A 14,648-nucleotide genomic window follows, 5' to 3' on the forward strand; every position below is an offset into this window, starting at 1 on the left:
GGGGAGTTAGTTATGCTGTGGTAGTTTGTGGAAAGTTAAAGGGGAAGCAGAGTTAAATGGCTTTAGTGAAGTAAAAAACAAGTTGAAATTTTGGGGAAATGCCTGTCAGGAGAATATGAACTATTCCCTGGGTAAGGCCTGAAAACAGACTATTAGAAGTAGCTGACAACTGAGCAGCATCTTTATAATATATAAAGACCCTGACATACATGCTGTCTTGTTAAGGGAGCTATCTGCTAGTGGCTAGGAGGGATCCAACTCTGACCAGCAGAATAGATCCCTTTATGTGAGAGGATGATAACGATACAGGGAGACTGAGAGGCAGTTGCATTCTCTGACCTCCATCCGCTTCCCTTTTGCCTCCAATTTATTTCATTCCCAATCCACAAGCAATATCTGCATCAGGAAAGGCTGAGCTGCAATTCCTTCAAGTGTGTTATGATTAATAGCTGTGGGGGCTTTCAGAGAATTGACCAGCCCCTTCACCCTTAGACATGGTCTTTAACATTATCTCATTGGAACTTCAAGACCTTCTATGACGTGTAGCACCAGGATTATTATCTCCATGTTATCTGTCGTGGGAACTAAGATTGAGAAAATGCAGTCAGTAGTGCAAGGTCTCATCACTTATAAATGGTGGAACCAGGAATCAAACTCTGCTGATAATTCACTATCCATGTAATAGACCTCAGACAAGGCACTTCACATCTGAGTCTAAATTTATTCATCTATAAAATAGGAATAATATGTATTATATTATCTCCCTCATATGATTGTTCTGAAGATCAAATGAGATAACAAGGTATGTGAAAGCTATGAGCTGATTATCTGTACTATTAAAATAATAATGATAATTATATAAAATCTCTTGAAGATCTACACTGTACTTTACTTATATTATCTCATTTAATCCTCACAATAGTCCTGTTAAGTCCATGTGATCATTATCCTTTTTGTAAGAAAGCATTAAGCATAATGCCTGATTTATAGTCAGTGTTTAATAAATACTGGTTGACTTGACTTATTGACTTAAAGATGAGTGAGTGAGCTAAATGCTTAATAATTGGTTGCTGATTTGCCGATGAGGAAAGGAAGGCTCAGAAAGGTTAAGTGACTTGCCTAAAATCATACAGTAAGTCACTGAGTTAGGATTTGAACTTCGGTCTCTCTGAACCTATGTTCAGAGCTCTATCCAATGTACCACTCTATCTTTTTTGGACTAGAAGAATTCTAATTTTTTCTTTAAAAGGATGTTTATTCACTCAGCATTTATTACTTAAAACAAAGTTTGAGCTTCAAAACTAAAGCTTAAGTGAAATGTCACCAGAAAGGCTGATGCAACATAACAGAGAAATAAGGTAAATCTCCAAAGAGATGTGATTTAATTTCCCCTAATTTGTTTTACATATAATGGGGGTGTACCCATGGTATCTTAGGTTACTACCTCCTGAGGAGGGCAAGTGGAGTGTTTTCCTCAGTAGTGATTCTAAGCTTACTGAGCAACCTTTAGATCTTTAATTAAGGTTCCCAAAGAGGCTTTCGCACCAAAAGGATAGACCCTAGACAAATGACTGGCATCAATTAGCTGATATGCATGAGTTCCATAATATTCACAGCTCTTGACTGTGGGACTATTACTTTACAAAAAGATCTGTGAGTTCATCAGTGCGACACTGAATTCCTAAGACTAAGATGTTAAGAATCCAGATTCATCTGAAAAGGTTTCAGTGCAGTGAAGTGACTAATAGAAACCCACTGGCTACCGCGGCTATCTCCCTTTTAACTTTGACAAGAAGTAAAACCAGAAGAGCCTCCTTTTGTTCTTTTGCCCAAATTAACTACTGGAGCCTATTCTTTTTAGAGAATGTCTCCTCTGCCTAAAGCTGATGCTCTTACCCTCAGAGGTAAAGCTTTGACACGCTAACAGGTTTCCTTTTTGGCAGGTACTTACATGACCCTTGGGAGAGGGGATGGGGCTTGAATCGATGGAGGAGGCTTGGGTTCCCGAGCTGTGCCATTACTGCTGTCACCTGAGCACAATGTACATAAACATAGTCCTAAATCTCCAGATCCTCAAATAGGATATTCACAGTGAAATAAAACCATCTTTTAGACTAGGGAAGAAATGCAAATTCAGCCTTTTGCTGTTTTAAGTAACAGTCCACCATCATCCTAATCATCAAAGGTAACATCGATACAACGTGTTAGAATGTGCAAAGGGCTTTACTGATGTCAACTCATAGAATCATCATAATAATAACATGATAACAGACATAGCACTTGTGTGCCAGGCACTGTTCTAAACACTTTACAAGTATTGTTCCATTTGATCCCCACAAGTCTGGTAGGTGAACACCCTCATGTCTTCAGCTATGGGACTTGGAATTATTTACCAAGATGGGGATAAAGTATGATGCACACAGAAGTGTGAAGACTCCTCTGGGGAGCCTCTCTGACCCATGGGCTTAGCTGGCTGGTGGTGGGAGGGGAAGAAGGAATCTCTGACTGGTCTCTGTAAGATCAGGGTAGGAATCCAGATAGGGATCCTGCTAGGAGATTCTTAGAAATTTTTTTCATGGGTTCATCTATTTTAGGGGTAAAAGAAAATTTGCTTAGGTGGGAGGGGGGACCTCATGTCATCCTAAGTCACTCTCCTCCCTTCCTGCTTCTCTCCCTTCAGTTGCCATGAGATGCTGAGGCTGCCACATGTGACACTGATGGCCAACATGGAAGAATATTCAGAACAGTGTAGAGAGGACAGATTTGGGGCAGACGGGAGCATCCCTGAGTAGATCAGGGCCTAGTGGACAGTAATGGGTGTTGGGAAAAGGTGAGTGGAATAGATTCTTGGTCCAGATACCTTTGTGATATAATGACAGAGGAATCCTGGTCTTTGTGTGTGAGAAAGAATTATGGGTGTACTAAATCCTGGGAAAGAGAAGACTAGGGGCATCAAAGGTATTAAAGTATTTAAATAGCTTTAAAGTCAAAGAACATATAGACATTGTATTGAGCAGAACTAGAAGTGATAGGGAGAGGAAAGGGAGATTTGCAAAGAAGCCAATTTAGATTTGTTTTTCAGAAATATTTCTTAACTGCTAGAGCTATCTAAAAAGTACAATGGGTTTCCTTAGGAGATAGTGGCTTCCACTTCAGGAAGTTAAAGAGTCTGCCTCTTTGGAGGTCATCCAGCAGAATCTGGATGACCACTTGTCATATATATTGTGCTGGGAAATCTAATTCTGTTATAGCTTAGGCTAGATGGCTACTGGAGTTTCTTCTAATTCTAAAATTTTGTGATTTTATAAATCTTGACAATTATCCCCTCCCTGGAAAAATGATGGGGAATTGAGATCTCACAAGGTAGGACATGATAGTTTTATGGTGATAACTGGAAGGTAAAGAAGTTAGACAAGAAATGGGAAGGAACATGGACTCCAAAGCCTGCTCAGTGACCAAGATAGACAGAAGCCATGCTTTCATAATGAAAAGATGATTACAGAACATCTATATTTATTCTGAGAAGATGGAAAGACAGAGGAGTTAGACTTGGGTTGAAAGGGGAAAATTTGGGATAGGGGAGATCAAGGGAGGAGATAGAAAGTGATGAGGAAAAGAAATCAAGAGAGGTGATTTTACATGCATCATATAAAGAGAGACTAGGAACTATAAGCTTTGTCTCTGCTCTTGCAAGGTATTTTCTGCATTTTTTCTTGCTAGTTGGCTCTCTCAATTAGAGGCCCAACAGTACTTGGGGCCAACGTAGGGGCAACTAATAAGACTTTGAAACTAATGACTATTTCTATGTAGTAGCACCATTTCCCAAGGTTCCCATGTCACTAATTGTGTGTCGTCTTGGATTGTTTGACTCACTTCTAACATGGATTCAGTTACCATGTTTTTTTTTTTTTAATCTCCACAGCATTCTTTAAATCCATCCCTCTTTATTCCCATTGCCACTATCCTACTGCTTACTGACTCTCATTATGATCTGTCTAGAATTTAAGGCAGAGACAGGTTCAGGAGGGATAAAGAGATAGGGATGAAGCAACAGTTCAGCATCCCTGAACTCGCATCAGGAGGGCTCTTCCTACCTATATGTAAGTTAGCATTTAAAATAAACTGATGCACTTGGTATTTTTTACTTCTCTAGAGCAGCAAATTTAATTTTTGATCCATAGATGTAATATGATCTTATTTATATTTGTTGAATTAAAAGATTCCTGAAAGATTGGCAAGTGGATCCTTTACTTAATATGCTCAAAGCATGATAACAAAACTTTGTGGCTACTCACAGGTTTTGATGGTTGGTTTTTGGTATGTGGAAAAAGGTGGTGTCTGAAAAAGAAAAAAAAAAAGTAACTATAAGCCAGGAATTTTATATGTGTGATTTTGTTAAAAAAAAAAAAAAATCCAAGAACCTCTCTTGTGATTTGACAGAAGACTTTTTTCAGATCTCCATTTTGGTTTTTATTTCTAAATTTCCTTTTCTTCATATCTTGCATCTAGAGTTTCTAAACTTTTCATTTTCTTTCCTGACCCTTCCTCTACACAGGTGAAGAGGCAGGAATTTCTTCATTAGCAATCAGAACCTCCTTCTCTACTGTTGTGACATATGTCATTCCTAATCTATTTGGGGACAAAAGAGGAAGGCTGTGTGGCTCAGTGGAAAGAAAGATTTCAAGAAACTTGAGTCCCCATTCTCCCTTGGACAATGATTAGCTAGATGACCTTCAGCAAATCACTGTGCCTCAGTTTCCCTCTCTGGAATATCACATTCCTCCTTACTTTATATAGATAGAAAATGAAGTAATTGCTTTGAAAAATTCAAAGGATCACAGATCTAGATCTGGAAGGCATCTCAGACATACTTAATAAAGTCCAATACCATTTATTTATTTGAAAAAATTAAAGCCTTTGGTAACTTGTCCAAGGTCATACAAATGGTAAGTGTCTGAGGTCAGCCTTGAACTCAGACCTCTTTCAGTCCAGGCCTGTACCACTTAGTTGCCCTGCTAATCTCCATTTTATAGATGCCAAAAAGTATTTTATCCTGGGTTACATTATGCACAGGAGTTTCTGACTCAAAGACAGAAATCACTGTACTATCCAATACACTATGCTATTGTATTAGGTTTATATGAAAATAGAATCTGTTAAATGCAGGTTTTGCATAACATGCCATTTTCACTTCCACAGAAAATATTAGTGAACTGTTTTTTTTACTTTAAAAATTTAAAAATTTGTTATTTTGAATTTGGCAGGCACCAAGAAATAGTTTTTTAAACATTGAAAAGAAAAACGGTATTATATATGAACTTCTTTTTTCTTTTGTATAGTTCAAAAAACACATAAAATCATGGGCTATTAAGCCTGCAATAGAATCTCACTTTCAAGAGGAGTATTTGCACATTGAACTGGATCTTACCTCAGTCACAGGAACTTCATATTCTTCTCCTAAAATAAGAAATATAAATTTTATTTGTTAAATTGGGCTTTAAACCAAAAATATGCATCTACTTATGACTATCAAATGAGACATACATAAAATGCTTTGTAAACCATAAAGCATGATATAAATGTTACCTCTTGTTATTATTATTATTGTCATAATAGAATAATATTTGTTAAATATTTACTGCATATCAGATATGGTTTTGATACAAAAGCAAAAATCAAACAGTGTCTGCCCACAAAGAGCTTGTATTCATCAGAAGAATCTATCCATCTACCCATCTATTTATCTATAATATGTACATGTTCATATGTTTATTTACATTCTTGTAAATATATATGTAAATATTATAGCCATTTGTGTATGTATGTGTGTGTACACACCCAGATGTATATAAATACTGTGCTTAGAGGTACGGAAGGAATGCATTCAGAGCAAAAAGGCAAGCCTACATGAAGGCATTGAGACGAGAGATTTAATATTGTATATGAAGAATGACAGATTGGCCAATTTAACTGGTTCATAAGCATATGTAGTAGAGTTCTGTGTAATAATCTTGGAAAGGCAGGCTTTAGCAGACTTGAAGAGTTTTACATGCTAAACAAGAAGTTTGTATTTTATCATAAAGGTGAGTCGGAGGCAGTGAAACTTCTTAAAAGTGACATAGTTGAACTTGAATTTTAGGAATAAGAATTTTGTGATTATGTGGAGGAGAATAGATTGGAGAGGGGGAAAACAGAAGTCAGAGACCAATTAAGAGGGGATTGCAATAGTTCCAATGAGGGGTGATCAGGATGTAACCCTGAATTAGAGTTACACAGTTAATAAGTGTCTGAGGTGACATTTGAACTTGGGTCTTCTTGACTTCAGGATTAGAACTCTATTCACTCTTCTTCCATATCTGCCTGTGGGAGAGGAACAATTTAGTGTATCTAAAGAATGGAGATAGCACCAATAATCTAAGAAGCTATTACAGTGGTCCAAATGATGACCTCAAATATAGCAACAAGAATAGAGAGGAAGAAGTGAATCCACGAAGTCATTTAGCAATAGATTTCAATAAAGCACTAAGGAAAAGTAAAAAAAAAAAAAAAAAAAAAAAAGAGCCAACATAGCATAATAGAACAATGGACAGTTTTAATCAGAAAACACTGGTTTAAATCCCATCTCAAACATTACTACCTATGTGAATTAAACTCTTTCAGTCTCAGCTACTTTGAAAAATAAGAGATTCAGACTTGATGATTTTTAAAGTCCCTTCCAGCTCTAAATCTAGGATCTTTTGAACCTCTCTCCTCCCCAACAGTTTCATTCTTGGGACTCTAGAAGAATGGAAAAGAATTGAAGTCTTTGAGAATGGGAAGAAAACATCTTTGTGTTGAATATGAAGTGATGTTGAAGTTGGATAACTCCAAGTGGAGTTATCCTGGATACAATCAGAGGTGTCTATGACAGGAATACAAGCCAAAGCTGGAGATTTGGAAATTATGAACAGAAAGAAATGTCAAAACCAAGGAGCAGATGAACTCTCAGAGGAAGTATCTGTGTAAAGAGAGACCAATAGAAGGATATGGATTTAGCTTTGATAGAATAGCTATATTTAAAGTTGACAGCACGAAGAGACAGGGAAAGTACTATTATGGAGGAAGGAGAACAAGGGTAATGAATGTTGAGGAATGTAATAGTGCTAATTTTTTCATTGGTTAAACAAACTAGGAACTAAAATTCTCATTTTCATTAACTAGATAGGATAACCTTCTTCTAAATTTTCGGTTCTGACAGTTTTTAAATTTTCTTCTTAATTATGATTTCATTTTGTTCATTTAAAAATTTTGTAATTTAATTTTCCCCTCCCTCTTTAATTGAGAGGTTTATCCAAAGTTTATCAATTTTGTTAGTCATTTGAAAAACTAGCTTTCAGTTTTCATCAAGTTTATAGTCTTTTTTGTTTTTCTTCAAATTTTTGAGATTTTCTCCTTGGTGCTTATTTGGGGTTTATTTGTTTATTAACCCTCTCTTTTTCTGTATTTGTTAATAGATATTTTTCCCCTCTGGGGCTTACTATAGTTTCAATCTAGAAATTTCAATATGTGGTCCGATCAAAATCATTGTCTTTCACATAGATATTAAATATTATTTGTCAAATATTCATTTACTTCTATGTCCTTAGCTTATGTTCCTTGTATTAATGACTTTTCTTATTGTATTATGATCTATACATGATATATTCAATGTTTCTCTTTTCTTATATTATAATTTTTCTGTTCCTTAATTTATAATCTATTTTTCTAAAGGTGCTATATATGGTGTTCCAAAATATGTATCCTTCTTAGTGCTTCCTTTAAGAAGATGTCAAAATACTTTTAACTCTAAAATTCTCATGTCTTGATCTTTATCTTGATATATAATTCATCTCAATTGTTTAATTTAGTGGGATTTAAAAAAAAATTCTATACTCTACCTGGGGCTAAAGCAGATACAGGTGGAAGAGAGGCTGGTGGTGCAGAACTAGAAGGTTTGATGGATCTGTTCACCTTGGGAGCTTAAAAATAAATAATTATTATAGACATGCCGTACCTAAGAAATAATCCATATTTATGGGAGGGAGAAAAAAATCACGGAAAGACTATTTCATTAGCAGTTGATAAAATACTGAATAGGTCAAATGAAATGCCTTACAAGTAATGCCAAACAATAAAGTTTTACAATTATATTACAATACATTGTAATATTACAATAAAATAATGCCAAACAGTAAAGATAAAAAAATAAACATTTTGAATAAAAAAATCATATTATAACCCTATAAAACATTAAAACTATTTTCTTGTAATATAATTTTGCTAGAAATAATAGTATTAATATTGCTGGTCCTGGAGATAAAATGGGGTTAACTCCCAATATCTTTTTATCTTTGTGGTTACAGTTTCTGTCTCTGTTTCTGACTCTGTCTCTGTCTCTCTCTTTCTCTTCTCCTCTCTTTCCTTCCCTCCTTTCCTGCCCCTCCCCCTCCTCTCTCTCTCTCTCTCTCTCTCTCTCTCTCTTTCTCTTTCTCTCTCTCTCTCTCTCTCTCTTTCTCTTTCTCTCTCTCTCTCTCTCTCTCTCTGTCTCTCTCTGTCTCTCTCTCTCTCTCTCTTTTTCGCATGCACGCACACAGAAACACACAAAGACTTTTTCCTATTTCTTGCATCTTATTTTTGGTGGTGTTTTTTTATTTGTGTGTTTTGAGAACTCGGGCATATTTTGTGTAGGTTGTAATATTTGAGGATATAAAAGCTGGCAGCAGATAAGGACTATTCTCCTTTATGGAAGAACAAAACCTTAGGTCAGGTATTCTTTTTAAAAAACTAACTAAGTTAATTACTCCATGACCAGATCAGACAAAGCATTTAACCATATTTACAGTCTGGAATTATTGTTGTTGTTTGTCTTTCATTCTGGAAGAATACCAAAGACATCATTAGCGTGACATCTTGACTTGCACATGTGCTGCATTTAAATGAGGCAGAGCTGTGCCAATCATCAGCCTCAGTAGCCATATGAAGAAAGAATGGTTTCCAAGAATCACTAAAGAGGGATGAAAATTGTTTGTGCTACACAGAATGCATCTTTGTCATTGCATTTTTCAGAATGGAATTCTCTAAGCGGGAGTTTTTACTTTTAACATTTTAAAAAAATTATATTCAGTTCCAAATTCTCTCCTTCCCTGTATTTCTCCCCTCCATTGAAAAGGCAAGAAATGTGATACTTGTTATACATAGTAAGAAAATAAATAAAGTGAAAAAAAATCCTTCAATTAATTCGCTCTCATCATGAGTCCTTTGTAACTGTTGTAGATCATTATATTAATCAATCAAAGTAGTCAAATCTTTCATAGTTGATTGCCTTTATAATATCACTGTTACTATATACAATATTCTAATTGTACCCATTTCATTTTGCTTAACTGAGTGTTTTTAAAAGTATATTTTTCTTAGGCACATAGGGACTATTGTTATTCTTCCACGAATTTGGCCTCAAGGAAACACAGTTTCTGATATAATATTCAGTGTCTGTATAGAAAATACATTTTAATATTTCAAAAATATTAAAAATAATCAGTCAATCAACAAACATTTATTAAATACGTACTATGCCCTGTACTTTGTTTTAGGACTCAGACACAAAAGCAAGACAGATTCTCCTCTCAAAGAGCTAACATTATTTTAATATGGTTTCAATATAATAATATATTTTGTGTTTTAAATTATGTTTTAATTGAAATTATCATTAAAAGTATATAATTTTAGTAATACTTTTTTTAATTCTAAAGAGAAACATGATTTTCTCTTTAAATATATCATTTTGAAATGTCTGCTGATAAGATTTTTAATTTCATTTTCATTCCTGATCAGCTTCTTGACATCTGCCCTGCCGTTGAATTTGCCCAATTCCCTCACCTTCAGTTTTCAATTTGTTGTTATTCAGATACCCAAACTTTTATGATCCCATTTGAATTTTTCTTGGAAAAATACTGGATTGTTTTGCCATTTCTTTCTGCAGCTCATTTTATGGATATGGAAACTCAGGCAAACAAGATAGAATTATTTGCCCAGGGTCACACAGCTAGTAAATGTCTGGAATCAAATTTGAACTCAGGAAGATAAGTCTTCCTGACTTCAGGCCCATTATTCTAGCCACTGTGCCACCTAGCTGCCATTATATCTCTTGTACCAAGGAATTAGGGCACCTAGATAGCACAGTACTGGAATCAGGAAGATCTGAGTTCAAAAATAGCTACAGACACTTGTTAGTTGTGTGACCCTTAATCCTAATGTTTACTTCAATTTTCTCATCTGTAAAATGAGCCGGAGAAGAAAATGGCAACAGTTCCACTATCTTTGCAAAAACTCAAAACGGGCTCACAAAGAATGTCACAACTGAAATAACTGAATATAAGGCCTTAATGGAATCAATAGCACCACTTCTTTTGGAAAGAGTCTCTATTTGCCATCCCTGTGACTTTCAGGGACTAAAAACTTAAAAAAAAACTTAAAAATTTTAGGATTAAAAACACTTTTCCTGGCTGCCAATGCCTAAATATGTTGGGTTTTCCCATTAGAATGTAAGCTCCTTGAGGTCAGGAACTGTATATTTGTAGCCCCAATACTAATCACAGTGCCTAGAATATGGTATTAATAAATCTATACTATAAATAAAATAATTTAAATAAACTTTAATTTTAAAAGATTTAAACTTTTTGTAACTTCATGTAATCATTCCTTTTATAAGTTACATTGGGTCAATCTATCAGTGCAAATCATTTGCTAATATGAAATTATCATGGGAGAGGGTATATTCTCAACATATTCTTGATCCATCTGCAGCTCATGGACCTAACAACCAAAGAAAACTATAGCTGTCCAGATAAAATGACCATTTAAAAGCCCTAGTTTACCACCGAAAAGGTTTATATGCTCTGATCAGGTGCTAGAATTTATCTAAAATGTCCATTCTCTTACCTTGCTCAGATGGGAGTGAATCACTTTCTGTAGGATGGATGTAGTTTTCATCTTCATCCTCAACAGGAACCACATAATCAGTCTTTAAAAGTACAAAGATAAAAATAATGAGGAAGGCTTGTGTTCTACAGGGGACAGTCCTAGATTGACAGGAATAGCTCTAGAGGAGATGACCTCAAAAATGCCTTTTGTCTTAATGTGACTTTTGGTTGCCCACCTTCCTTGATGTGACTGTCTCCCTTGGTATTGGAGCCAGGCTTTAACCAAACATAAGATTATGGGGCCTGAGGGCCTAGAACAAGTAGGGTTGGGATGAGATGGACCTTGAGATCAAGGAAAATAATATTCTGAAGTTTTGTGGTTGAGCCAAAGGAATCTGGCATTGAGCCTATCTTGGTCTGGGATTTTTTCACCCACAGTCACAAGGTTTAGGCTCTTGGGCCATGGTAAGAGTTGGTCCTCTGCACAAACACCGCTTTGGCAAAAAGATAGTTCTGGCCATTGGGAGGTCTGCAGCCTTCTCTACTACTAATCTTGCAACTCCTCTAGTCCCCTTTATCCTATCTTTTCTTTCTATTTCTCATTGATTTTTCTCTATTCTGCATAGAATGATAATAAATATGGTTATTAGAATTTACCTCTTTAATATCTCCACTTGAATATAGGTACCCCAAAAGCCACCTGAAGTTTTGTTTTAATGTGCCATGTAGATCAGAACCACTGAAAATCATTGCTCGTGATCTACTGATGTGGTTATGAATGTGTGCCAGAGGATATGTTAATTCAGTCAAAGTCTTGAACAGCATATCAACTGAAGTGAAATGAGAATTTACCTCTTCTCCCTTTGCCCCTACTAAGATGGGCTCATGTTAGTTACACTATCCCAATAGTGGATATATTTTACGTTATAAGTAGATACATTATACTATCAGAGGAGAAGTTACACATGTTCCTTTCTTACTTAAGGCATGGTGCCCTGGGGGACAGTGTACCTTCATACATGGATAAAGGGAATCCTCTCCTGCCCTTTTGTTTGCTTTGTTATCAGATATTTGTTTTGTTGGAACTAATGTGTTATCTAGCTGGTAAAGATACACAATTGGAGGAGTACCAGAGGAAGAACCTTGGCTAGGCAAGGAGCCCGAGTTGTAATCCTGCCTTGATGGTTACTCCTTTGAGATCTTGGACAAGTCACACCTTGGGCTTCTGTTTCCTCATTTGCAAAAGAAAGGGATGGCCTCTAAGGTCTCTACTGGTTCTAGCTATGAGATGTCATGATTTCAGGGCTTTGAATGGATGCTGACTTACAGTGTATTTTGAAATGGGGATAGATTTTCTAAAAACCCACATGTCAGAAAGTGTACTAGGAAGTATTAGAAAATAAGTAAACCCTTAGCAATATTGTCTGCATTGCACTACCAAGAGAAAGTAACTAAAAATTATCCCTTTAAACCAGAATTTCAAGGAAATTCATATTCTCTTGAAAATTAATGTGAATTTCAAACATTTGTAGTTTATTGTTTAAAAAGTGCTATTTATCAGGCCAAAGGCAAGTTGACTTTCTGTTGATGGAGCATCTTAGGAAAGGAACCAAGGTGTAAAAGACAGTGCAGAAGGAAAAGAAAAAAAGAGCTTTTAGTGGAAGATGGGAAAGTACCTACTTCATCACTCCTCTCAGGAATACCTTTTAAAGTGGATGCATATCATAAACTCTTCTTTCCCCATCTTTCCTTCTTTTCCATCACAGAAGAGAAAACAGACAGTCAAAGAGTCAGAAAGAAAAGGAGACAGAATTAGAAAGAAATTTAGTGGAACAGAAAAGCAAAAGGGGATGAAGGAAAAAGAAAAATGGAGAAAAAGAAGGAATTAAAGGGCAACAGGAAGGGGACAAAGATGAAGGGGATTGATCCACAACTGACATCATACAATTATTCAGGGCCAAAACCAATTAGTCTCCAGGCATTTGATGAGCATATATTAAGCTCTTGGGAACCTTGCCCTATTTTGGAATGTCTAGGTCCCAGATGCAAGTCCCCAGACACCATTCACCATTTATATTTTCAATAGTTCCATAACTATTTCTGTGGTCTCAGCTAGAATAAAATTTCTGTTGAAATGAGATCCTACATAAAGCTTTTCTTGTGCATGGAATGTTCTCTTCCTCATCTCTGCCTCTTTCCTGGCTTCCCCAAGTCAAATTTCACTTTCTACAGAAAACTCTCTATGTGGCTGCTCCCTACTCATCCCCCCAAATGGTAGCATTTTTTCCTTTGAGATTACCTTCAGTCTATTTGTAATTTATGTTGTCTTCTTCTTAGAATATAAACTTCTTGAGGGCAAGGACCATGTTTCTGCCATTGTTATCCCTGGCATTATGGCTGATTAATTGTAGAAATTTACACATTCAAGAGGTTGAGCAATTATGAGGATGAACACCCCAGAATGGTAAGACTCCACCCCCTTTACTATTTACTTTGTATGGATTTGGTATCTCCTTGAGGGCAAAGACTATTTTGTCTTTGTATCACTTGTATCCAGCACACAGTTGGAGCTTTAATACACATTTATTGAGTGATCGTGAATAGTGATAATGATAGAGGTCAGCCCCAGAGACCACAGTGACTTTGCCAGTAAGTGTATGGAAGAGCTATGAGTATTAGGATTACCTCATCTTCCGAGGAGTTTTTTGGCTTTGGTAGATGAGGCTTCTGTGGATGAGGTACCTGCAAAGATGAGTGCCTTGTTTTCTGGGAAGGCCAACTTGACTTAGTTGGAAGTGTCTTGCTGAAAGGTGGAGAATGTCTCTGGTTTGATCGATTATCTTTAAAGGGAAGCGAACACACACACACATATACACAACATATATTTAATAACCAATTATTCAATGTTTGGAATTCAAGAGCTTTTTTTTTTTAATAAAAATTATTCCTGAAAGATACACAGCACAATTTCATACATAGAAAACGTGCCTCATGCTGAGTGTCCCTTGATGCCCCTTCCCTTTTTAGGTTCTTTTTAAAATAGGTTGTTTCCCCCCATTAGAGTGTAAGCTCCTTGAGGGCAAGGCCAGTTCCTTTTTTCTTATCTGTAGCTCCAGTACCTGACGCATAATAGGCAAAATAAAAGTTTATTGAATTGAATTATCCTCTGGTGATGTAGAATTTCCCTCACTTTGTTAGTGCTTTCTCTCTCTCTCTCTCTCTTTGTCTCTGTGTGTGTGTGTGTGTGTGTGTGTGTGTGTGTCTTTCTTTCTCTGTCTCTCTCCTTTGTTTATGCTCTCCTTCCCTCCCTCTCTTTTTTTGTGTATCTCTCTTTTCTCTCTCTCTCTCTGGTGTCTGTCTCTCCCTCTTTTTCCTCTGTTTCCTTTGGAAGAGAAGAATGTTAGGTATTTCATTTTCGAAGGCTCTCTACTAGGCTGCCAGCTGAATGTGGAAGTAGATATCAACAGTTATATTCAGTGTCTCAATAAAGCAATTGAAATAAATATTACAGCAATTTAAAAGCAAGATTTATAACAAATAAGTTATTTTTCATACATGGGAGGGGAGTGAGATGGTATGGTATAGTAGGAAGAACACTGGGCTAGAATTCAGTGAACCTGGGTCCTAGGTCCTGCCTCTGGACCTTTAAAGAAAATCACTTAAGCTTCCCTGGGTCTCAGTTTCCTCTCATGTAAAATAGGATAATGTAGA

The 14,648-nt window shown here is 36.2% G+C and overlaps 1 protein-coding gene across 2 annotated transcripts in view; it reads right to left on the minus strand.

Moving 5' to 3' along the window:
* BLNK (B cell linker) overlaps positions 1-14,648 on the minus strand; it is a 90,355-nt gene that overhangs the window by 21,063 nt on the left and 54,644 nt on the right. Inside the window, exons 6-11 of one of the 2 annotated variants that reach the window (XM_051981760.1) lie at positions 13,680-13,777; positions 10,957-11,038; positions 7,917-7,997; positions 5,429-5,457; positions 4,296-4,338; positions 1,952-2,030 (exon numbers count right to left, since the gene is read on the minus strand). In XM_051981760.1, the coding sequence (XP_051837720.1) occupies positions 1,952-2,030; positions 4,296-4,338; positions 5,429-5,457; positions 7,917-7,997; positions 10,957-11,038; positions 13,680-13,777 (412 nt within the window). Of the gene's footprint in view, positions 1-1,951; positions 2,031-4,295; positions 4,339-5,428; positions 5,458-7,916; positions 7,998-10,956; positions 11,039-13,622; positions 13,778-14,648 lie in introns of both variants that reach the window. The other variant, XM_051981759.1, reaches the window with a different exon arrangement.

Source organism: Antechinus flavipes, chromosome 2 (assembly GCF_016432865.1).
Source record: "Antechinus flavipes isolate AdamAnt ecotype Samford, QLD, Australia chromosome 2, AdamAnt_v2, whole genome shotgun sequence".
Taxonomy (NCBI): domain Eukaryota; kingdom Metazoa; phylum Chordata; class Mammalia; order Dasyuromorphia; family Dasyuridae; genus Antechinus; species Antechinus flavipes.